The sequence below is a fragment of the Cynoglossus semilaevis genome, chromosome 15, assembly GCF_000523025.1.
Source record: "Cynoglossus semilaevis isolate Cse_v1.0 chromosome 15, Cse_v1.0, whole genome shotgun sequence".
NCBI lineage: Eukaryota > Metazoa > Chordata > Actinopteri > Pleuronectiformes > Cynoglossidae > Cynoglossus > Cynoglossus semilaevis.
The window spans coordinates 2,925,382-2,945,170 of record NC_024321.1 but is presented as its reverse complement, the minus strand read 5'-3'; the positions used below and the strand labels follow the sequence as shown (position 1 = coordinate 2,945,170).

At 37.4% G+C, this 19,789-nt stretch overlaps 2 protein-coding genes across 6 annotated transcripts in view; both read left to right on the top strand.

Moving 5' to 3' along the window:
• Positions 1-105: 105 nt before the first annotated feature.
• On the top strand, positions 106-15,011 carry stag3 (STAG3 cohesin complex component). Of its 4 annotated transcripts, none has more exons than XM_008326539.3 (32): positions 106-528; positions 889-945; positions 1,625-1,721; positions 1,910-2,137; positions 2,718-2,814; positions 3,068-3,144; positions 3,591-3,795; positions 4,138-4,289; positions 5,177-5,374; positions 5,733-5,831; positions 6,272-6,351; positions 6,666-6,773; positions 6,997-7,093; positions 7,601-7,703; positions 7,836-7,939; positions 8,224-8,316; positions 8,419-8,511; positions 8,603-8,803; positions 9,230-9,297; positions 9,406-9,493; positions 9,688-9,768; positions 9,925-10,017; positions 10,142-10,310; positions 10,493-10,626; positions 11,002-11,103; positions 11,352-11,479; positions 12,072-12,194; positions 12,583-12,761; positions 12,967-13,141; positions 13,546-13,647; positions 13,734-13,830; positions 14,001-15,011. In XM_008326539.3, the coding sequence occupies exons 2-32, from the start codon at positions 917-919 to the stop codon at positions 14,049-14,051; spliced, it is 3,651 nt and encodes a 1,216-aa protein (XP_008324761.1). In that variant the 5' UTR covers positions 106-528; positions 889-916; the 3' UTR covers positions 14,052-15,011. The 4 variants fall into 4 exon arrangements, with proteins under 4 accessions (XP_008324761.1, XP_016894973.1, XP_016894975.1 ...); XM_017039484.2 differs by having other exon boundaries at positions 1,622-1,721; XM_017039486.2 differs by lacking the exon at positions 106-528 and adding an exon at positions 728-772.
• mcm7 (minichromosome maintenance complex component 7) overlaps positions 14,829-19,789 on the top strand; it is a 9,838-nt gene continuing 4,877 nt past the window's right edge. Inside the window, exons 1-5 of one of the 2 annotated variants that reach the window (XM_008326537.3) lie at positions 14,829-15,048; positions 18,145-18,224; positions 18,571-18,735; positions 19,061-19,185; positions 19,569-19,749. In XM_008326537.3, coding sequence (XP_008324759.1) covers positions 15,018-15,048; positions 18,145-18,224; positions 18,571-18,735; positions 19,061-19,185; positions 19,569-19,749 — 582 coding nt within the window. In that variant the 5' untranslated portion in view covers positions 14,829-15,017. Of the gene's footprint in view, positions 15,049-17,085; positions 17,178-18,144; positions 18,225-18,570; positions 18,736-19,060; positions 19,186-19,568; positions 19,750-19,789 lie in introns of those variants that run through there. The other variant, XM_017039487.2, reaches the window with a different exon arrangement.

Sequence of the window (19,789 nt, the reverse complement as noted above, 5' to 3'; positions counted from 1 at the left end):
TATTATTTTTAAAGGTTTTTATATTTTTTTTTTCTAGAGATTAAATTATGTGAACCACAATACCTATAAATAGGGCAATAAAAATACATTTTGGAGGATGTAACCGGAAGTAGTATGTGTTACCTTGGCTGGTGTGAGCCAAGGCACAGAACAATGGATTGCATTGACGGGAACCTTAACAACACCTGTGAATCGTGGAAAAATATGGGCAGACACTTAAGAAATATTAAGACAGCGAGGCACATAAACACATACTTACTGAATCACGACATTTAACCCATTTACCTATTTAAAGTTTAGGAAAGATAACTTTTAACACCGCCTAAGCTAAAATAAATTAGTGACGATTTGCGTATGGTAATTAATACCCAGAAGCTACTCTGGAAAACCAATTAACTTTCGAGCTGAGAAGATTGTGACCAATCGGAGATTAAAACATCACCGCGAACTTTTTTTTACATTGTTGTATCTGACCGGAAGTTGAAGAAGCATAGCAAACCAGATAGACAATCTCCGACCTTCAATAAAGTAAGACCAATACAACTTAATTATAATTAATTCATTTAAGGTAAAGTTTTAAAAACGTACGCACATTTTATTTACTGATTGGACTAACTGTCCAATCAGTTAGTGGATATTTTGGAGAGTGGAACTTTTGTGATAAAGAACAAGCCTGTATAAAAAAATGTATGTTCGTATTTCTCAGCCTCTGTTTCAAACATGCCCGCAGATCGAATTGTGCTCAAAGTGGTTAACTGGCGTTTTAAATACCGTAAATAAATCAAAGAACATCTTCAACAAGTGACAGCTAAAGTGTAAATTTGCTTTGATATTGACTTTAGCATCTCTTTTGTCTCCCTCTCCTCCATCGGTGCTAACAAACGTTAGCTTTGGCGAGTGAAAGCTAATAACAAAAATGGCTCCTGGAACTGTGGATATAGAAAGGTAAAATATTTTGGGTTTATCAGCTAAATTTAATGTAGCATTAAACAGAGTATGGCTAAACATAGCTATACTACTGTCTTGTTTAGCATTGCAACTGACGATTACTTTTCTTAGTAACTTTTTTCTTATTTACTATTTAGTCATTTGGGGCATGAATATATTGGTAAACGTTCGTTAGATATTAAAAAAGAGAAACAAACTATATTGTGATGCAATAGTATTAGGACTTGTATAAATACAAAAATATGTTTGAGGTAAACAGATGAAATTGTATTCAATATAGAAAAGTGATTATGGATGAAAAGTTGAAATTACAAAATCCAGATCTTTATGACGTTACGTACAGATACAAAGTCTAAAGTATGATAAAAAAAATATAGAAATATATAAAACAGTCAAATTTGTAGGATGAATAAATGTTAGAAGGGGTTGTGATGTCAAAATATGCAACTTTTGGGTAAAACGTGTGGATTTTGACAGTTCATACATGAAGTAAACTGTTAGATAGAATAGAACATTATTCACATTATATACATTATAATTCAGAAATAATAGTCAATATTCTAAGTAAAAGTTTTCTATATTAAGGTGATCCTTTATCTTATTTGATCATTTGTAACCTAACTTTAAACTAAATCAATTTAATTGCCCTCATACATTTTCTCCCTCCGATTAGTAGTCCTGATGAATTGGACGATTTTCCACTGTCAGCCAACCGTAACAGGACTCCAACAATCTCCACAAAACGGAAGAAACGTAGAGCGCCTCCACCACAGGTGATATATCTGTCTTATTCAAATTCTTTACATTTACATTATCCTTAACTGGAGTGTTGAAACATTGAGGTCAATGTTTGAATCAATTCTGCACCTTTTGTGTCATGGCTGCTATTAAATCCTTTGACTGCATCAATTCACTTTACATCTCCTGCTGAGCAGCTCCTTAATCTCTCTTTCATCCTAAGCCACCCAAGAGACCAAGGCGTCAAGCTGCATCGAGGGTGACCCGCAGCCTCAATGACAGCAGCCTTGGCCCTACTTCTAATAACTCCTCCCTGCAGCAGCAGCAAAAGTCCCAGAGGAATTATAGACGTCCTGCATCAATAGATACAAACAGGGAGAGTGAGAGAAAGGAAGCCATCTCTGCAAAGGACATCTTTGATGCAGTCAGCTCTGGAAAAACTGCAATGGTGGTGAGCAAGAAAAAAAACTTCTCATGAAAGGGAAGAAGAAAAAGAAATGGTTTACACAGTAAAATGCATGAAAGGAGGGCGGGGCTATGAAGTGGTAGGTCCAGTGAAAGAAGAGTCGAGCTTCTATAGAGCTGAGGGTGGGAGAAATCATCATGGCCTGACTGATGTGGCTTAGTAGAATAGCCATTGATACGCAAAGAGGAAGGAGTGCCTACATTTGATAGTTTAGTCAGTGATTGACGGCAAATGCCCATCTATTGTTTTACTGTGGCCAGTTTTCTTGTTCTCACTTCCTTCAGGGGTCTACTTCCATCTCAGCCTATCCCTTACCTTTCAACCTCCTTGATGTCATCACAACCTGTACATTTTTGTATAGAGACTTATTTGATAACGGTGTGCCTGTTCAGTTGGTCTTTTTTTAATCATGTGAGAAATGTTGTTTACTGAAAAGCAGGGCTGTGTTAGAAGTCTTGTTGTTGCATACAGAAAGATTTGTAATATTATTTAAGATTTAGGTTGTTTTTCTATCCATCTACTGTTTGATCTGAGAGTGTTGTTCTTTATGCCTGTTCAACTGTAGGCACTAGTGGACGAATGGTTGGACTGCTACAAGCAAAACCGAGAGAATGGACTGCTGGTGCTCTACAACTTCATTGTCCAGTCCTGTGGATGCAAAGGTTAGGGGTCAAGAGGAAGGCCTGTAGATGGTAGTTGGGGGTGTAGGTCAAAGTTCAAATGATTATCTTTCCCATTTCAGCTCAGGCAGTGTTTAGTAGTCCTTGCATTGATCTCCTCGTAGGCTAACGATCCTGCGTCTACTGTGTAAATCATGGCTATTGACAACACAGTACATTGGTTTTTGTGAGCTGAAATTGAAAGAAATCAAAGCATGTAATTACATTTTGACGTTTCTGTCATTGTTTTGTGCAGGTGTGATTAGTAGAGAGATGCTTGATAAAATGGAGAATGCTAAGATCATCGGCACACTGACTAAAGAGTTCAATGAGGTAATTCAGATTATATATTTAATATTCTTAAAGGGTGGTCATTTTAACAGATAGCTTAGTGTTTAGAGATCCCCAGTTTTTAGGATTTGTTTTACTGCTATTGTTAAACTTGCTTCATTTTTCTGCAGCTCTATCCTGTACCTGTACTATAGTCTTCATCTAACTAGTAGTGCAATAGGGGGTTTTGTTAGGTGAGATTTTTAAAATTAACCAAGGTGGCAAATCCCCAAAGATAATGGTTCAAATGTTGTTGTAAAACAAATTAGAAGAGGCTAATGAAGATCTAACACGTACACTAATGGGCTCATTATTGACTTAATAACTTTGTGTTGCCACAAACAAACAAATTATAATGAAGGGGTGGGAGGGGGGTTAATTGTAACTGATTCCCTAATCACAAATTCAAATGCTGACCTCTTTTCTTTTGTTTGAAATCTTGCCTCCAGGATTCAGTGATCTACCCTCTGAGTACTCCAAGTCCCCAACTGAAGCATTTTAGAGCTGGACTGTATGAGTTTGCTAAGGTTCTGGTGCACTCCTGCCAGAATAGCATTATTTACGATGAATACCTCTTTCAATCCCTGCTGTCCCTACTCACTGGCATGTCAGACTCACAGGTCCGTGCCTTCAGACACACCAGCACCTTGCTTGGTAAGCACGTTTGGTCTGTGAAAATACTAAATTTACTGATTGTCAATGGATTCTGTGTCTGTGAAATACACATAGAAACCTGCATTCTTTGTCTGAGGCACAAGGGTGTTTTTTGTCTTCCTGGGAAACAGAATGAATCGCTTAATTCAGCCGACGTCTGCTTTATTTGTTCGACATTTTCTTTTGTTTTTCCCAGATTGCACTTCAGCTGTTTCTCTTTGTCATCTGCAAACATCCCGCATCCTTATAATTTCTTCCTGACACTTCCAACCAAACTAAAAAAAAAAACCACAATTTAGACTTCCACATGTCCTTGTCTGTCTCACATTTTCTTTTAAATAGCAATGAGGCTGATGACGGGGTTGGTGGAGGTGGCTGTGACAGTGTGTGATCAGCTCCAGACCACCCAGAGACGTTACGACACAGAGAAGAACAAGAGGGCGAATGACAGAGCTGTTGACAGACTGAACGATCTTCAGGTCACCATTAATGAGGTGAGACACTAATGCAAGTGTTAACATTGCATTTGTGTCAGTACTTATAACATCGATGGATAGGTAAACCTTACCTGTCACTGTAAAAAGATATGATGTGAAGATAACCAATATTATATTGAAGTAAAGTTGTTATACTGTTATTGATAAGCAAAGTAAGAAGTCAAATATCAGTTGATTGTCTTTGAAACCAGTGAAGCTCATTTTAGGCCTAGTTTTTTAAATATTAAGAAAGGAAATAAAATAAAAAATACCTAATATGTTTTAGTGACCTAAAGGTGAAATGTACAACAACTAATATGTTTTAGTGACCTAAAGGTGACACATATAACAGCAAACAGAACAAGGAAACATCATGTCAATAAGTTCGAACAAAAAAAACACCTGCCCACTGCTTCAGGGTGCACTCAGACTCACGCCATGGTACCACACCCAAGCGTGTTAGTATTCTATGGCTTCTGTGATTGTTTTGTTCCTGGGCATGGCACACTTGGCCTGCTAGAGAGCTTTTAGAAAGGGGTGGGCTGCAGCACGGTACACCAGCTCAAAAATATCTGTGTGCAGGCACCACAATTGAATGTGAAACATGCAGTCAATAAATGAAGACACTGGCGAGTGCGGACTATTTTGAAGATTCACAAAGAAGCAGCTGTAGCCGTGCTGTTGGTTTTGCTTTTGATCGCGCTGCTTTAACCGCTTTTAATAGTCGTGATGAACATTTAATACTAAATTAACTAGTCAAGTAGGTGACTGCATTTTAGCCCATTTTTAGTTGATGAAATGTAAAAAAACAAAGCAGGATTAAAGATGGGTCTGAGAGAGCTGATGTGGCTAACGTGCTTGTTTCTATTTTTGGTGTGTGTGTTTTTAATATGCATATGGCCTAGCTGGTGGAGAAAAAGGAGGATCTTTCTGCCATGATCAACTCAACATTCCGTGGAGTGTTTGTCCATCGCTACCGGGACAAGCTGGCAGACATCAGGGTTTCCTGTATCAGCGAGTTGGGCGTGTGGATGAAGATAAACCCAGAAAAGTTCCTGGATGACAGCTACCTTAAATACCTTGGATGGACCCTCTATGATAAGGTTGCCAGTTCATTGGACTAGACAGATTAGTGTGTTAATGCAGTGTTTTTAGTGTGTCTACTGTAGGTGCAAAAACATTTTCCTTTTTTAATGTCTTGGCTTATTATGAAACAATGGCAGGTAAAATAGGACCAGTGTCTCATGCAGGTCTATAAAGAGAAACACATTCTGTTATGAAACATCATGTATCACAGACCCTACCTTTGTGCCTGTAGCCTGTAGTTTCCCAGTCTATTAACAAAAACAGACATTCTTGTTTTATTTTCATTAGTTGACAAATGTTTATAAAAAAAAATTAGAATTGGTTTGCAATCACAGAGAAAATGCTGGTGCTCTTCCCTCTTTTTCTTCTACTTAGCAAAGTCCAGTGCGTCTGCAGTGTGTGCGTGCCCTGCAGGGTCTTTACCAGGATGAGAAATTCAGTGGCCACCTGGAGCTTTTCACCAGCAGATTTAAAGTGAGTTATTTGTCTGAATTGGACATCAACCTATTTTTACCCCCACCCCCTCTGTCTGGCCTGTCTGGCTGCTTTTCAATGTTTTTTACTGTGGTGTTTTATTATTCTGTATATATTTTTTTCCTCTGCCTGCATAGTTTTTGTGATAAGGACATATTCCTTTGTCTGGTAGTTTTAATTGCTGCCAGTTACTAATGGTTTATAATGTCTTTTCAAGCACATAAAACCCTCTTAAGCCTCATGTGCTACAGTAGATAAATGATTTTTATGCCACAGCTTCGAGGCCAGTCAGTGGTGTTGTGTATGTGGGCGCATTTATTGGAATAATGGCGCATGTGAGAGCATGTCCAATTAAAGTGTTTTTTTCTGTCTGCTTGTATTATACCACATGTGTCTCTGTGTGTGTCACTACTAATTTTTGCATGTGATTGTATGTGTAGGAGAGGATGCTCTGCATGGTGCAAGATAAAGACTCAGACGTAGCGGTGGAAGTAGTCCGTCTCCTGCTGATGATCCAACAGTGAGACATTTCTCTGTGGATATATATATATATATATATTTTATTTTATTTTTTATGTATATATACAGTGGGTCTTCATGATACAAGTTTATTCCGTTCCACAACAGCACTTGTATGTTTAAAACAATTTAATTTAAGTTTAATGACTTTGATAAGACCCTTGGTTATGACTCACCGTGATGTCTCATATCTGAGTCATTTCGTATGAACAAAGGGGAAAAACATAGAATGTAGTATAATGGGCATATCCAGAGAGTCCAGTCTCCTGAGGTCTGTAAATGTTTCTCTCTTGACCCTTTTGTTTTTGTTTGCAGAGACTCAGAGGAAGCCCTGACAGAGGAGGACTGTGGATGCATCTATCCCGTTATTTACACCATACATCGAGGCCTGGCGTCCGCAGCTGGTGCCTTCCTATACAACAAGTACACTTCCCATAATCTTGTCTTTCCTCACTAAAAAATGCCCTGTAAATGGACACTTCAGTCGATAGGATTTGCTTTTAGCTGTTGTTAGAAGAGAAAGAATATACAAAAATATGTAGCACACAGTTTAATCCAGGACTTTAGGTTATATCTGCTACCTGTGACCAAAGTCCTTTCTCTATATGTGTGTGTTTGCATGTCTGTCTGTGTGTGTCTGTGTCAGACTGAAGAGTTTGAGTTCCCAAAACAGAACGGATAATGAAAAAGGCCAAAAAGAAAACTTCTTTCAAATGCTAATCTCCTTCTTCATTCAGAGTGAGGTACATAAGACTCCCTCCTGTTGTTCTGTCTTCTTCGAAATCTGTACTATTTGATTACAATTTCAAGTATTTAACAATGTATTTCAAATAATCTTTGATTTATTTTAATCCTGCGTGGCCTGTACGTACACAGGTATCTCTTCCTATGTTTTGATTACCCTAAAAGATGCCTAAGGTCAATGGCTCCTGTTGCTGCATGTGCAGTATTTTCAATGTTCACTCCAACAACATTACATTATTGTCTTTCTTTACTGATAAACAAAAATGACCTAAGGGTAAATCAAGTATTTTTAGATGGGAGGACAACTCAAACACTCGGATGTCTTGTAAGGGATTAGAAAAATAAGTTGCAGAGTGTCTGCTAGACAGAACCTTTACTGATTCACCAACTAGATAACCAAGATTCAGATTCAGATAACCAAGATGTGCTTTGCTGACAGTGTTCATTGTTCAGCATCTGACAGTTATTCATTAGAAGTCAAAAACATTTCACTCACTTTCAAACAGTTCCATGAGCACGCCACGTACCTGGTGGACAGTCTGTGGGACGTGGCGGGATCTGAGATGAGAGATTGGGACAACATGACATCATTGTTACTCCACGACACACGTGAGATGAAGAAAATGATGGGTTTTTTTAAACTGGCATTGTGTAAGATGTAGTTCATATTTGCTTTGTGTAGTATGAATTATCACTCAGTTCTCCCACTCTGTCCCTTTCTCTCTGTCTCTGGGTTGTCAGGTCTGATGGATGAGGAGGAGACAGCTCTCATTGATGTGATGATGTGTGCCATGAGACAGGCAGCACAGGCAACACCGCCTGTTGGGAGGAGTCAGAGCAAGAAGGTGGACACACACTAAATACACACAGGGGCATCTGTGCTGTTTTTTTTCTATCTCTCATCCAAAGAACTGCTTGTTTTTTTATTTTATTTTCTTAAATAAAGTGAGTTCTCAAGGCTTGACGATTTCAAAAGCATTTATTATCATTTGGTTTAAACAAAGTTTCCATCCTGTAACACAAGCATAGAGAACATGTATATTGGAATTTGTCTTCTTCCTAAGAGAAAGAGTTAGTTTTTTTCCATCTTAAAGATATGTATGTATGATGACTGTTGATGTGTGTTTAGGTCCAAAGTAAAAAGGACAGGACTATTCAGGAACAGGACAAGAGACGCATCACCACACATTTCATCCCTTTACTGTCGCAGCTGCTAGAAAAGGTAAACAGTCATTGTATATTTAAAGTGCATGACGAGCACGTTTCCACACAGAAACAGCCATTAGTCTCATTATATCGACATGCGTTCTACTTCTTCCTGTAGTACTCAGCAGATGCAGGAAAGGTGAGCCTCCTTCTCAGAGCTCCGCTCTACTTTAACCTGGAAATGTACAACAGTGCACAGAGGATGGAGAAGGTGAGAGGACTACTGAAAAAATAAAAATGTCATTCTGTCCTCCCAGAGGACAATTCTATCTATTAAATGTCTTTTTCCATTGACCAATCAGCATCTGGACCAGCTGCTGTCCCAGGTTTGTGGTATTTTGGAGAAACACACTGCTGGCATCGTTTTGGAGGCGTGCACCTATGTGGTCAACGTTCTGTGTTCAAACGCGTACACCTTCTCCTCCCGAGCAAACCTGGTCTTCAGCCAGCTGATGGACAGCCTGGTAGAGCGTTTTAACACGTACTTGAGTGACTTGCTGGAGGTGGGTGTAAATTTAGTCAACATACTGTACAAATGGAAATGGATAAAGTATGAAAATGCTTTCACACGATCATAGCTGTAAGAGTCTGCTCCTCACTGCTCCTTTGAACGAATGATTTGTAAGACCTTGAAGACTGCCCTGAATCGATCGAGTACAAAGTTTTTGACAGAATAAGGTAGACTGGTGTGTGCCGTAGTGTTGTTAGACAACAATTTTATATTTATCTTTTGTTTTATTCTCCAGCATGAAATATTTTATTCCGTTAAGGTACTCAGAGGTGATCCTGCTAACCCTCATTCCATAGGTGTTTTTAGATAATACCTTACTGTCTAAAAAAATATTTGTTGATCAAGCAATGTTTAATAACATCATGGTTTGATACTAAAATACAATTTTAGTTTTAAATGTTTTTGTGTTTGTGTTTAGGGCACTGCAGAAGAGAATGACATGTGTAGGGCATCCAACGCTTTGAAAAGAATTTCTGCATTAAGTGGGTAAGTTTATAGAGACAGGGTAGTTGAACAAACTAAACCAACATATCAACACATGTTTATTTATGTCTTTTTTATCTTTTAAAATGAAATGGTTGTCTTTTTGTCCAGTGCTAAAGACCCGACAGGCTGGAAACTCTTTGACTCGTGTGTTAAACTGCTGCAGAGCATGTTGGAGTCTAGAGAGCTGAACACAGAGGTTTGTGATCAGGGCTCATGACCGACCTTTTACTAACTTAATTTTACAGAAATCTTAGCACTTGCTGACAATGTTTTATCATTGATTATCAATAATGGCAGAATTCTTTGAGACTAACAAAAACTTTGAGAATATTTATTTATATATGTATACATACATATATTTACCGGTGATTGTTTTTTTTTTTTTTTCAGCTCATGGTGTCATTGCTGAGATTTGCATTTTTACATCTCTCTTGGGCCAGAGTGAATGCAGAAACATCTAACCTCCCCGAGGTTGTCGACATAGTCAGGCTTTTTTGAATGATCTAAACAGTAGTTTAATATAGATGTGGACTTTTACAAACAGGCTAAAATAAAGCAAAAACAAAAGCATTTATAATATACTGTATAGCTCCTTGTTTCCTTTACCACTGTCACTCTCTGTTTTAGGCCGATCTGAAGCAACTCAGGAGGGAGATGCGGTTGTTTTGCAGAATCTGCCAGACATGTCTTCCTCTGCCTCAGTCCACAATCAGAGATCAGGTGATGTTCATTAAAGATTTGTACATATTTGTATGTATATTATTATTTTAGGGCGCCCCTTAGATGAATACACTTTTGTTGGTCAAATATCTTAATCCAGATATTTGTGTCTGTCCATCTCCAGGCCTTTGAGCTGCTCTGTGATTTGCTGCTGTTGTTCAGTCAAGGTTCAATCGGCACTAATCAACAACTACAAGCACTGGTCCACCTTCCCTCTGATTCGCTGCGCTCTGAAATGGCTTCTTTCCTCATGGAAATTATCTTTAACGACTCCGATGATGCTGAGCTCCATGGTATGATCGTGGTGTTTCAAATGTCAAGATGGTGCATGAGATTATGTTGGAAGAAAATGCTTTTGTGCTTACAATACTGGTGTACTCCTACGGAAATTACTTTTAGCTGAAATCTAAGATAACTTACTGTGATCTTTTCTACATAAACACATACTGTACCTGTCTCCTGTCTCTCTCTTTAGGCCATAATGAAGAGGAGATGAGAATAACTCTTCTCCAAAGGAAGCGTAACCAGCTGGCAGGTTACTGTAAGCTGATCATCTATAGGGTGCTAGACCTCGTGGCCGCCACTGATGTCTTCAAGCATTTTAGCACGGTAGAGATGAAAAGAAGCTTCAATTCTAGGCTAATAAATTCACTTGATTTTCAACAGCTGTACCTTATAGATTTCTTAGAACATCTTAACTTGTGTGTGTTTTTTGCCACAATGCTTTCACAACGTATTCTACACTACCTTTAAACCAACTTTAAATGTTGCAAAATAATTGTATAAGTATACAGTATAATATATATATATAATTCTTTCTGAAGTTTACTTAAGACTACAAGTTTTGTTTCCCTGTTCTGCAATAAAATTAAAAGTCTAGACTTAAAAGAATGTAAAGGAGAGTCTGTTTTGCAGTCAGTGGTGATTTTTGAATTAAACAGAGAGCTAATAAAAGTGGATTTTTTTTTCTTTCTATTTCTAAAGCACTTCAAAGACTTCGGTGACATCATTAAAGAGACGATAAATAAGAGCAAACTCATCAATCCAGTACAGAGTGCCAAGACTGTCTGTCTGACCCTGCAGCAGGTGCGGATACCTTTATTTACATGAGACAAAAATGTTTTTAAATATTTTTTGTAGTTTTTTTTTTTAAGAATAATTCTTAAAATATGTGAAGAAAAAAATGTAAATTTGCTGTTAAAATTTTCAAAAGGGGTTTTGCATTATTAATTTCAATCAAAACCAGTGTGGAATATGTCCATTTGGTTTTCCATAGCACAGACAATTTATTTTTTTGAATATTGGGCCTTACCTAAAGTTACATTTATGTGCAGCTCTTTTCAGAGATGGAGGATAAGAACAGAAAGAATCTTGGCGAGTTGAGAGACTTGGGAAAAATGCTTGCCCTGACCTTTGGCCCCCACCTGCATCGCGTCCGCGAGCCACTGGTGACCCTGCACATGTGAGTGTAACAACAAACCCTTACATTTAGTCAAACCTAAACAAGCTTTAACGTGAATATGTTAGACCTGTGAGAACCCGATTAATAATTAAATTAATATTCATAAACTGGACAATTTTGATCTTCAAATTATGTGGTCATAACTCCGTAAAATAAACTGGCCTCCTCCCTCTGTCATTTCTTTTAAAGGAGTTGCACACCCATGTCCCCACACCCTTGGGATAAAAAGAAACGCAACAAGCTTTCTTAAAAAGGCAGCATGTTTAATCTCGCTCTAATGTCCAGAACACATACATAACAACAGTCCCGTTAACAATACTGCACACTCACATTGGAACTAAACAGAAATGTAACACGGTTTTCAATACAATGCAACACTACTTCATAAGATGAGGTGGCCTTTATTTATTAATAAAAATGTCAGCTTTGAGTTTTAAATTTTACAAAGGAAATGGTTATTAAAGTCCCACCTAAAAAATACTCCAAACTACCATCACAATTTTTTGTTGTTGATCAATTGGCACCACCAAGGTGCAGCCTGTTGTAGCTGATCTGGTTATTATTATTATTATTATTATGTGTTTCGTTCTAGGGACGGCATACGTTTTGGTTTAAGAGTTCCAGAGGATGGAGAGGATCAGGACCTGTACGTGCTCTTTTTGGAAGTACTCAGCGAGTTCAGTTTGAAACTGTTGCCACAGGATGGTGCTCAGCTGTAAGGACATTAAAACACATGACAAACATTTCTGAAGCGAAGCCGTTATGTTAGCAGATATAAAGAGTAGAGGTGAAATGGTTAGTGTTTGTTAAATAATAAACACAACAAGGTAATCTGTTGGGTTTTTTTTTTGTTATTTGTATAAATACATAATAATATAATTCAATTTATTCATATTTAAAGAAGATAAAATTAACTTTGGATTAAAACTAAGACTGGATTTGTATCATAATTCTTGTATCATAATTAAACTGTTTATAAGTCGAAGTGAAACATGCACCTGACTGCTCACAATAAAACTGAATCAAAATTCAAAGAAACCTGACAGACAAAGATTTGCTCTGTCTTTGTCTTCATCCCTGTGTGCTCTCCCTCCTCCATTCAGAGCTGCATATTTTAAATCAGAGTGTCCCAGTGCTGCCCTCTCCTGGCCATCAACCAAGGTGTATCTGCGCTCTTTGGAGACTCGCTCCACCAGACCAAGGGAGCAGAAGAGGGTTGGTGATGCTGGCTCCAGCGGGCAGACTCCAGTGGCTAAACGCAGGAGGAAAGTGGTGCCTCAGGGTGAGATGGACACAGGTTGCAGAAATAAAAGAAAATGGTAGAGAAAATGGGAAATTTTGGTCAAGGAACCAGCCATCAACAGCTATGTCTCAGTCTATTTTCTGCCTTCAACACTGACTTTTGATCAGCATCTCATGCATTCACACTATAATTTACTTATTAACTAATATTTTTCTGTGTTGTGACTACCTGTCCTTTGGTTTAGTGTCCAAAGCCACTGGAGGATCTTTCCTGGACAGCAGCAGTATTCCCAGTATTCTTCCCACTCCAGCTGAAAAATCCACTATGATCAAAAAGCCAAACCAAAAGCTCCCCCGATCTCCAAGTTTGGACAGTGGTGGCATAACTGAGGTGGATTCTGAAGATGACTTCCCCTCTGTGTAGGTTAAGTTCTATTATCAGACTGAACTGTTTACCAACTCTCAATAATCAGAAAGGAATTACAGAAGCCCTAATAACTTCAGTCAACTGTCTGCTCGGTTAAACTTAAGACTTGTTGTTTTGGCAATAAACCTTCTAGCTTCATAGCAAATTTTCATTTTAAGCTTTTGTTTCCTTTTTAGGAAAATAAAAGGAGACAAAGCCCCCGACCCATACCAATTCGACTTGAGTTTTGAACATAAAACAAAACAAAAAGTAAATTAATACTTTGAAAAGAACTACAAAAGAAAAGAAACCTTTACATTAAAGAAATGAATTAAAAATAGAAATCACATTTTAAAAAAATAGCAAAGTGTTATTAAAATGTCATTGCTCCTAATATAAGTCAAATTCTTTCCTCTAGGCCTCAAATGCGAAAGGCTAAGCCAGTCAAACGCCTCACTACTTCCTCTAGCCAGGCTAACACCAGTACAGATGCAATGAACCTGAACTCCCATCTCACCTTGTAAGAATAATCTGAGGCAATAAAATCTATTTGGTACTTAAATTATTATTAATCTCTTATCACTGAATTTGTTTTACGGGTTGCAGGCTTTCTCTGATTGAGGATGATCAAACTGAACAGATGGAAGAGGATGACATTGAGGAGTACGACAGTGACTCTGACCATGGGTCTTCATATATACTGGTAAAAATAAAATAACACTGGGTAAAGTAAAACACCTGAAAGTTTTAATCTCTGCTATTGCAAATTATGTGTCACATATACAGGATATTGCAGTTTGTATAGGTTTGATTTTAAAAAATGTTTTATATTAGGACTGAAATTGAATTCTGTCAACTTTTCTTGTTGTGCAGCCTTCTACACGTCACACTCCAGTCAGTGTTCTCGATGAACTCTTTGATTGAAGCCACAGAGACATCCATCATCTTCAAACATCGTTGTTTATATGACCAGTTCAAACACATTTACATGTTGAAGAGTGATTTTGAAATCAACAACCAATCAGATGAGCTCATAGTTACTGATTTGTGTAGTAGGAATAGTTAACTACTCAGGCCATGTTGGACATATTCAGTTCTGAATTTGTTGTTTGTTTGTTTGTTTGTTTGTTTTAAAGGAAAGAATGGTGGCATTTGCTCAATACGTTTTCTAATTTCTAATGAAAGCTTCTCATTTCGTGTTTAATCATTTTCATGATCCTTTGCAATGCTGTCCATGTTCATTTTCAAGCTTTATTAATTATTATAACGTTTTTGAATAAGCACAAGCACTTGTGATTATTTCATGTATTTTGTTTATTTGTATTTTTGCTTAAACAATGAAAGTTGAATGAAAATGGTATTGGGATTGGAAAAAAAGGTTATTTCTTAAAAGGAACATTTACTGTGGAAAATATTTGTAAGTGCTTGAAATGTCACTGTGCAAAATGTACAGTTTGGACCTTTAAGCCAACAATTGTTCACTCAGTGTTTTAATAGAGCCAAATTCAAGCCTGAAATCGCGTATTATTTTCGGGTTCAGCTCAGGTTGCAGAAACAAATACCGACATCTGTTTTCGCGCCATTACAGCCAAACTCGGCGGAAATAGTCAGAGACACGTGATGCGGGCTTGCCCACAGCTTTCGCGCCACCGTAAAATCCCACCCTTCGCTGTGCAAAGAATCGCCCTGATTGGCTTTCAGTGACGACCGACTGGCGCCAAACTTCTCCGAGAGTAAAGACGGAAAGTGTGGAAGAAGGCGGCTGCAGGTTTCTACCGGTGACTGTGAGGCAGAGTGAATTGAAAACTTAAACCCTGTTTGACTGCTGGATTCTCTCAAACGATCGAGTTATTCGCGTGTTCTCGTCTAAGGCGTCGCAGTTCTTCCGCCATGGCTCGTAAGGATTACGCGGCAGAGAAAGGTAAAAGTTTATTCACTAAAATGGCAGCAACATCGGTTTGACCCAAATATTTATGAAAACTCGTAACTTGGCCTACTCAGTAAAGTGGTTTTCATAGTTTGCATCGGTAGATGTGCCTGTTTATGCATGCTCTTTGGAAAGAAAACTATTTTTTACCATCTACACGCGTGTTGCATTTTTATTTATCGCTCACTGATGATTTTACCCTGGATAAATAATTTAGTAACATGCATCTGTCATCCTAACTCTTGTTTTTCGCGTACAATGTACAAATATATGTAAGATATGATTAATTAACGTTTTATTTTTTACGGAACCACTTACTTAAGTAGGCAGGCATTGTGTGTGAGTATATGACCCGGATGGATCCGCTTAAACAAAGAAGAGGGCGCCAGACCAAGCACATGTCCACACACTACAGATACAGCTGAATTACAGCTTAAATGCGTAGAATAATGCTAATAACATGAATAAACACAAGTTTATGATCTCTTAGTATGTGGACTTAATCCGTCCTTTCAACTCATTTAAGTAAAGATAGCCTGTTGAGCGCGCCTTCTAATGCCACTTTACTATGGACATTACGGTAGCAAATTCCACGAAATGGCTTTCGATGCCAAGTTTGAATTTAAGTGTCAAATGTTATATTTCGTTGTAAATAATAGTATACTGCCTTTATTTAGACACTTTCTTTTAACGTGTGTAAGAAAAACAATTATTTTGGTATTGTTAGCAAATAGTTGTAACAATAGCATGTTAGCATGTTGTGGTTTAAAAGCGTGTGACAAGATAAAGGTATAAGGTCGAAGACTTTAGTAAATAAGAAAAAATGTTTTAACAGAATACATATTTTAACACAGATTTTCTGATGTTCTGTTCTCTTCGGCCCTGCATTCATATATCAATTACTGATGATCTTTAATTTTAAATCAACTCGGCTATGTGATTTAGTGATCAAAGCTGTATAACATCTTAATACATTTAAAGTATGTAAGTACTTATTTGACAGATATTGTAAACTTGAGACTCTGGATATAGTTGTGATTACATCAGTGATTTTTGTAACCCTTTAAGGGATTTACAACTTTGGGGGTCTACAATATGTTTTTTGTAACTTGTTATAAGCTTCTTCTCAATTAATTATTTACTATAAAATATGCTTTTATCTTTTCCTCTTTATTGTTACCCTCGCAAAAGTCGTTCTCGATTTATATGTTTCTGTGACGCCTCAAATGATTGTGCTTTCTTAAATTCATATCATGGCAGTTTAAAAAAAAAGGTACTATATTAATTATCAACATTCTCTTTATTGTATTGAAGCAATTTCATTGTTATAATAAGTAGTATTGAAATATATATATAAAAGGTCATTTGTGTTCCCCTGACCTCAACTTATTAAATGTTAATATGTTAAGGTTTCTTTGATATTGTTAACATAATACATTTATGCTGTAAACAAAAATATATTTATTAATTTTGTAATCTTTAAGCTCACTCTAGCGTTCTAGGAGGGCTTGCATATCAATTTAGTTTTTGAAATGTCTTGAAAACAAGTCGAAAGTACAGTCTGTAAATATAATTATACTTTTATAGTGCAGATGGCGTTGTTGAAGAAGGGTAACAGACTAACAAAAAACGATGTTGCAAAATCTTGTGAGAATGGACCTTTGGGGGTTTTTTGTAAAAACCTTTTGGGGGGTTTTCAACATAAATTTAGCAATGCTTTACTGTCAATCGATCAAACAATACTCTTAAATTAAAGTACTATTTTCGTCATAATATTTGTTGCAGCGAGAGAGAGCAGCTTTACTTCTTTAATAAAAAATGTTGTAGCTTTATAGTAAATAGACAATAAATTTGGGATTTAAGCGTAGTATTCGTTAAACGTTATATTTGATAATTGGTTTCAGTGAGAATCGTGTAAGTTGTGTATGATGAGTACAAGAAAAGGTGTAAAACCACTTTTCGTTTGGAAAACTGTCTGGACTATTTTCCATCGCGGATGGTTTGGGCGGACTAATCTGCGCGTGAGGAGGCACAAAGCCATGTGCTGCTTTGTTTACAAAAACATCCTCCAACACGGAGAAAAAAAGAAAACACATCTGCGCTTTTTGTCCTCCGTCTGCGAAGTAAGTCGTTCTTTTTACACACACATTTTGAGGGTTGCTGTTTTTAACTAAAAAACGAAATTTGAAATATTCCCAACAGTTACTTGTGGCTCTTTGAACAAGTGAAAAATATTTTCTGTGCGTGTGTTAAAGGCGGAGAAAAAAAAGATGGACACTGACTGAAGTGAAGGCTCTTGTTTGTTTTTTCTTCTAGCGTTAAAACTATACGATAACAGGAGTATTTAGGCCTTAAATTGTGATTATTGGTGAGCATCGGAGGATAGAAAAATATGGTTAATGTATTTGACTGGCAGAATCGAAAGCGTCAGTTTGGGATTTTACTCTGGCGGCAGTAGTGACTCATCGAGATTAGAGAAAATGCCCTGTTACTCAACAAAGAGAAGGGTCGGAGCAGGGGCAGCGCAGTCAGCGGAGGATCGACACTGTATCGATCATTGACATACAAATACCTCGTAGGAATATTATTTTACCGTCTGCTACTTTTACATTTTTGTTAAATGCAGTAAACGTGGAATAATGTGGCTTTGTTTTTATTACAAACTGTTATTTTTATGCTCTAAAATTAAGTTAAAATTCCTTAATTTGTCTTTAAATTTACAATTTAGATTCAGGTTGTTATTGCCCAAACGGGTTTATGTTACAGAAAACGGAATGTTCTCAGTTCTTTTTAACACATATAAACAGTAAAAATAACGTCACCCATTCTGACATTTCTGCTAAGCCATTTCAACCATTTGGTCATTGTTACAAAACGATCCCAGTACTTCCAGAATTTGGTGATGTTTTTAAAATAAATTTCTTAATTTAAATTGTTCATTTTCAGCTGCTTACATGGTTTGTAATCCAACAAAATCACTGATGCATCAAACCACACTGGCATTTTTATGTTAAGAGATGATTAATGAATATGTCCTAAATCTAACTTAGTAGTAGAAAATTGTAATTTTTATTTATTTATTTTTTGCAGAGAAATGCAAGAGGTTCCTGCAGGAGTTTTACACAGAGGATGACAACGGCAAGAAGGTTTTCAAATATGGCGCTCAACTTGTAAGTCACGTAATACATTATCTGGAATAATGTGTACTGCCCAGAGCCACTAAAGCCACACTTTGAACCATTATCCAATTTTAATGACCTCTGAGAAGATTGTGTGATTTTTGTATATGATGATTTTTTTTCCCCATTGAGAATGAATTGGAGCATACTGACTTAAAAACAACATATATTTATGTATATATATTTGATTCATTATGGTCCAATTTATTCTCAAACACAGATAGAATCACATTAATGGATTTTAATCCTTATTTTATTTTTTTGCCAGGACTTATTATTGATTTGTCAGGGTCCTGATAAATAGTAAAAATAACGTCATGATAACCTCTGTCTACAGGTGGCACTGGCTCACAGAGAGCAGGTGTCCCTCTTTGTGGAGCTGGATGACTTGGCAGAGGAAGACCCAGAGCTGGTGGAGAGCATCTGTGAAAATGCAAAGCGGTACACGGGCCTGTTCGCTGATGCCGTCCACGAGCTGCTGCCAGAGTACAAAGAACGAGACGTACGTATAGAAAACAGTTTGGTTCTCCCTCAAGTGTACGCATATTTGTTTTTATTATAATGACAACTTTATTGTCAGTGCATGTGGGTAAATGTTGTCTTTCAAAAAGATTTGAAAGACTTTTTGGGCACCCAATCTGATAAGACTGTGCTTTTTTTTCTGACTTCTATCTATCTTTTATAGGCCTACTTTTGCAGCTGTATGGTAGTGTCAGTTTGTTGTATACAATTATGTGAAGTGGCACTGCTTTTGGTTATAACATTTGCGTCCCTTTAATGTTGACCAGTTGCACTCATCTAAAACACTTGCATATGTCTGTCTGCAGGTTGTGGCCAAAGACTCCCTGGATGTGTACATAGAGCACAGGTTGATGATGGAACAGAGAGGCCGCGACCCCGCTGACACGCGGGACCGCCATAACCAATATCCACCAGAACTAATGAGAAGATTGTAAGTCAATTTTCTGACTCGGATAAATATAGGATTCTTTGAATTATCTGCTCTGTCATTGTTTGAGACTTTTAAAGCAGCACTCCCTAACCTTTTTTTATGCCATGGACAGGTTAAATATCTGATTTTTTTTTTTTTAAGATGTGGGGGATTAATACAACTAAATAAAATGATATGACTGGCATAGAAACTGGTATTTTCTAAATATAATAATAAATCGTAAACCACTGTGGATGCATCTTTATTAGCAATGGCTTGTTGCTAGTCAGCGGCCCAAGAGTTGTGGACAACTGTCTTAAAAGATCTTGGAAAAAAAATGTCCTTGTAAGATGAGCATATTTCTTAACACTGAAGTGCCTGATTTTGCATCTTACTCCTCACAGTGAGCTGTACTTCAAATCTCCCACTACATCTAAACCTAAAGTTGTCCGTGATGTACGAGCTGACAGCATCGGACACTTGGTGAATGTTCGGGGCATCGTGACCCGAGCCACTGAGGTCAAACCCATGATGGCTGTAGCGACATACACCTGTGACCAATGTGGAGCGGAGACCTACCAACCTGTAAGGCTTTTTTCAAATCCTCTGTAATGTAATTTTTCAG

What these genes read in the sequence shown, in the direction of transcription:
- stag3 (XM_017039484.2), top strand. Translation starts at nt 917, where the DNA reads ATGGCTCCTGGAACTGTGGATATAGAAAG. An exon ending in GTAGAGCGCCTCCACCACAG is followed by an intron (nt 1,722 to 1,909) that starts GTGATATATCTG and finishes TTTCATCCTAAG; the next exon opens with CCACCCAAGAGACCAAGGCG. An exon ending in AGAATTTCTGCATTAAGTGG is followed by an intron (nt 9,298 to 9,405) that starts GTAAGTTTATAG and finishes CTTTTTGTCCAG; the next exon opens with TGCTAAAGACCCGACAGGCT.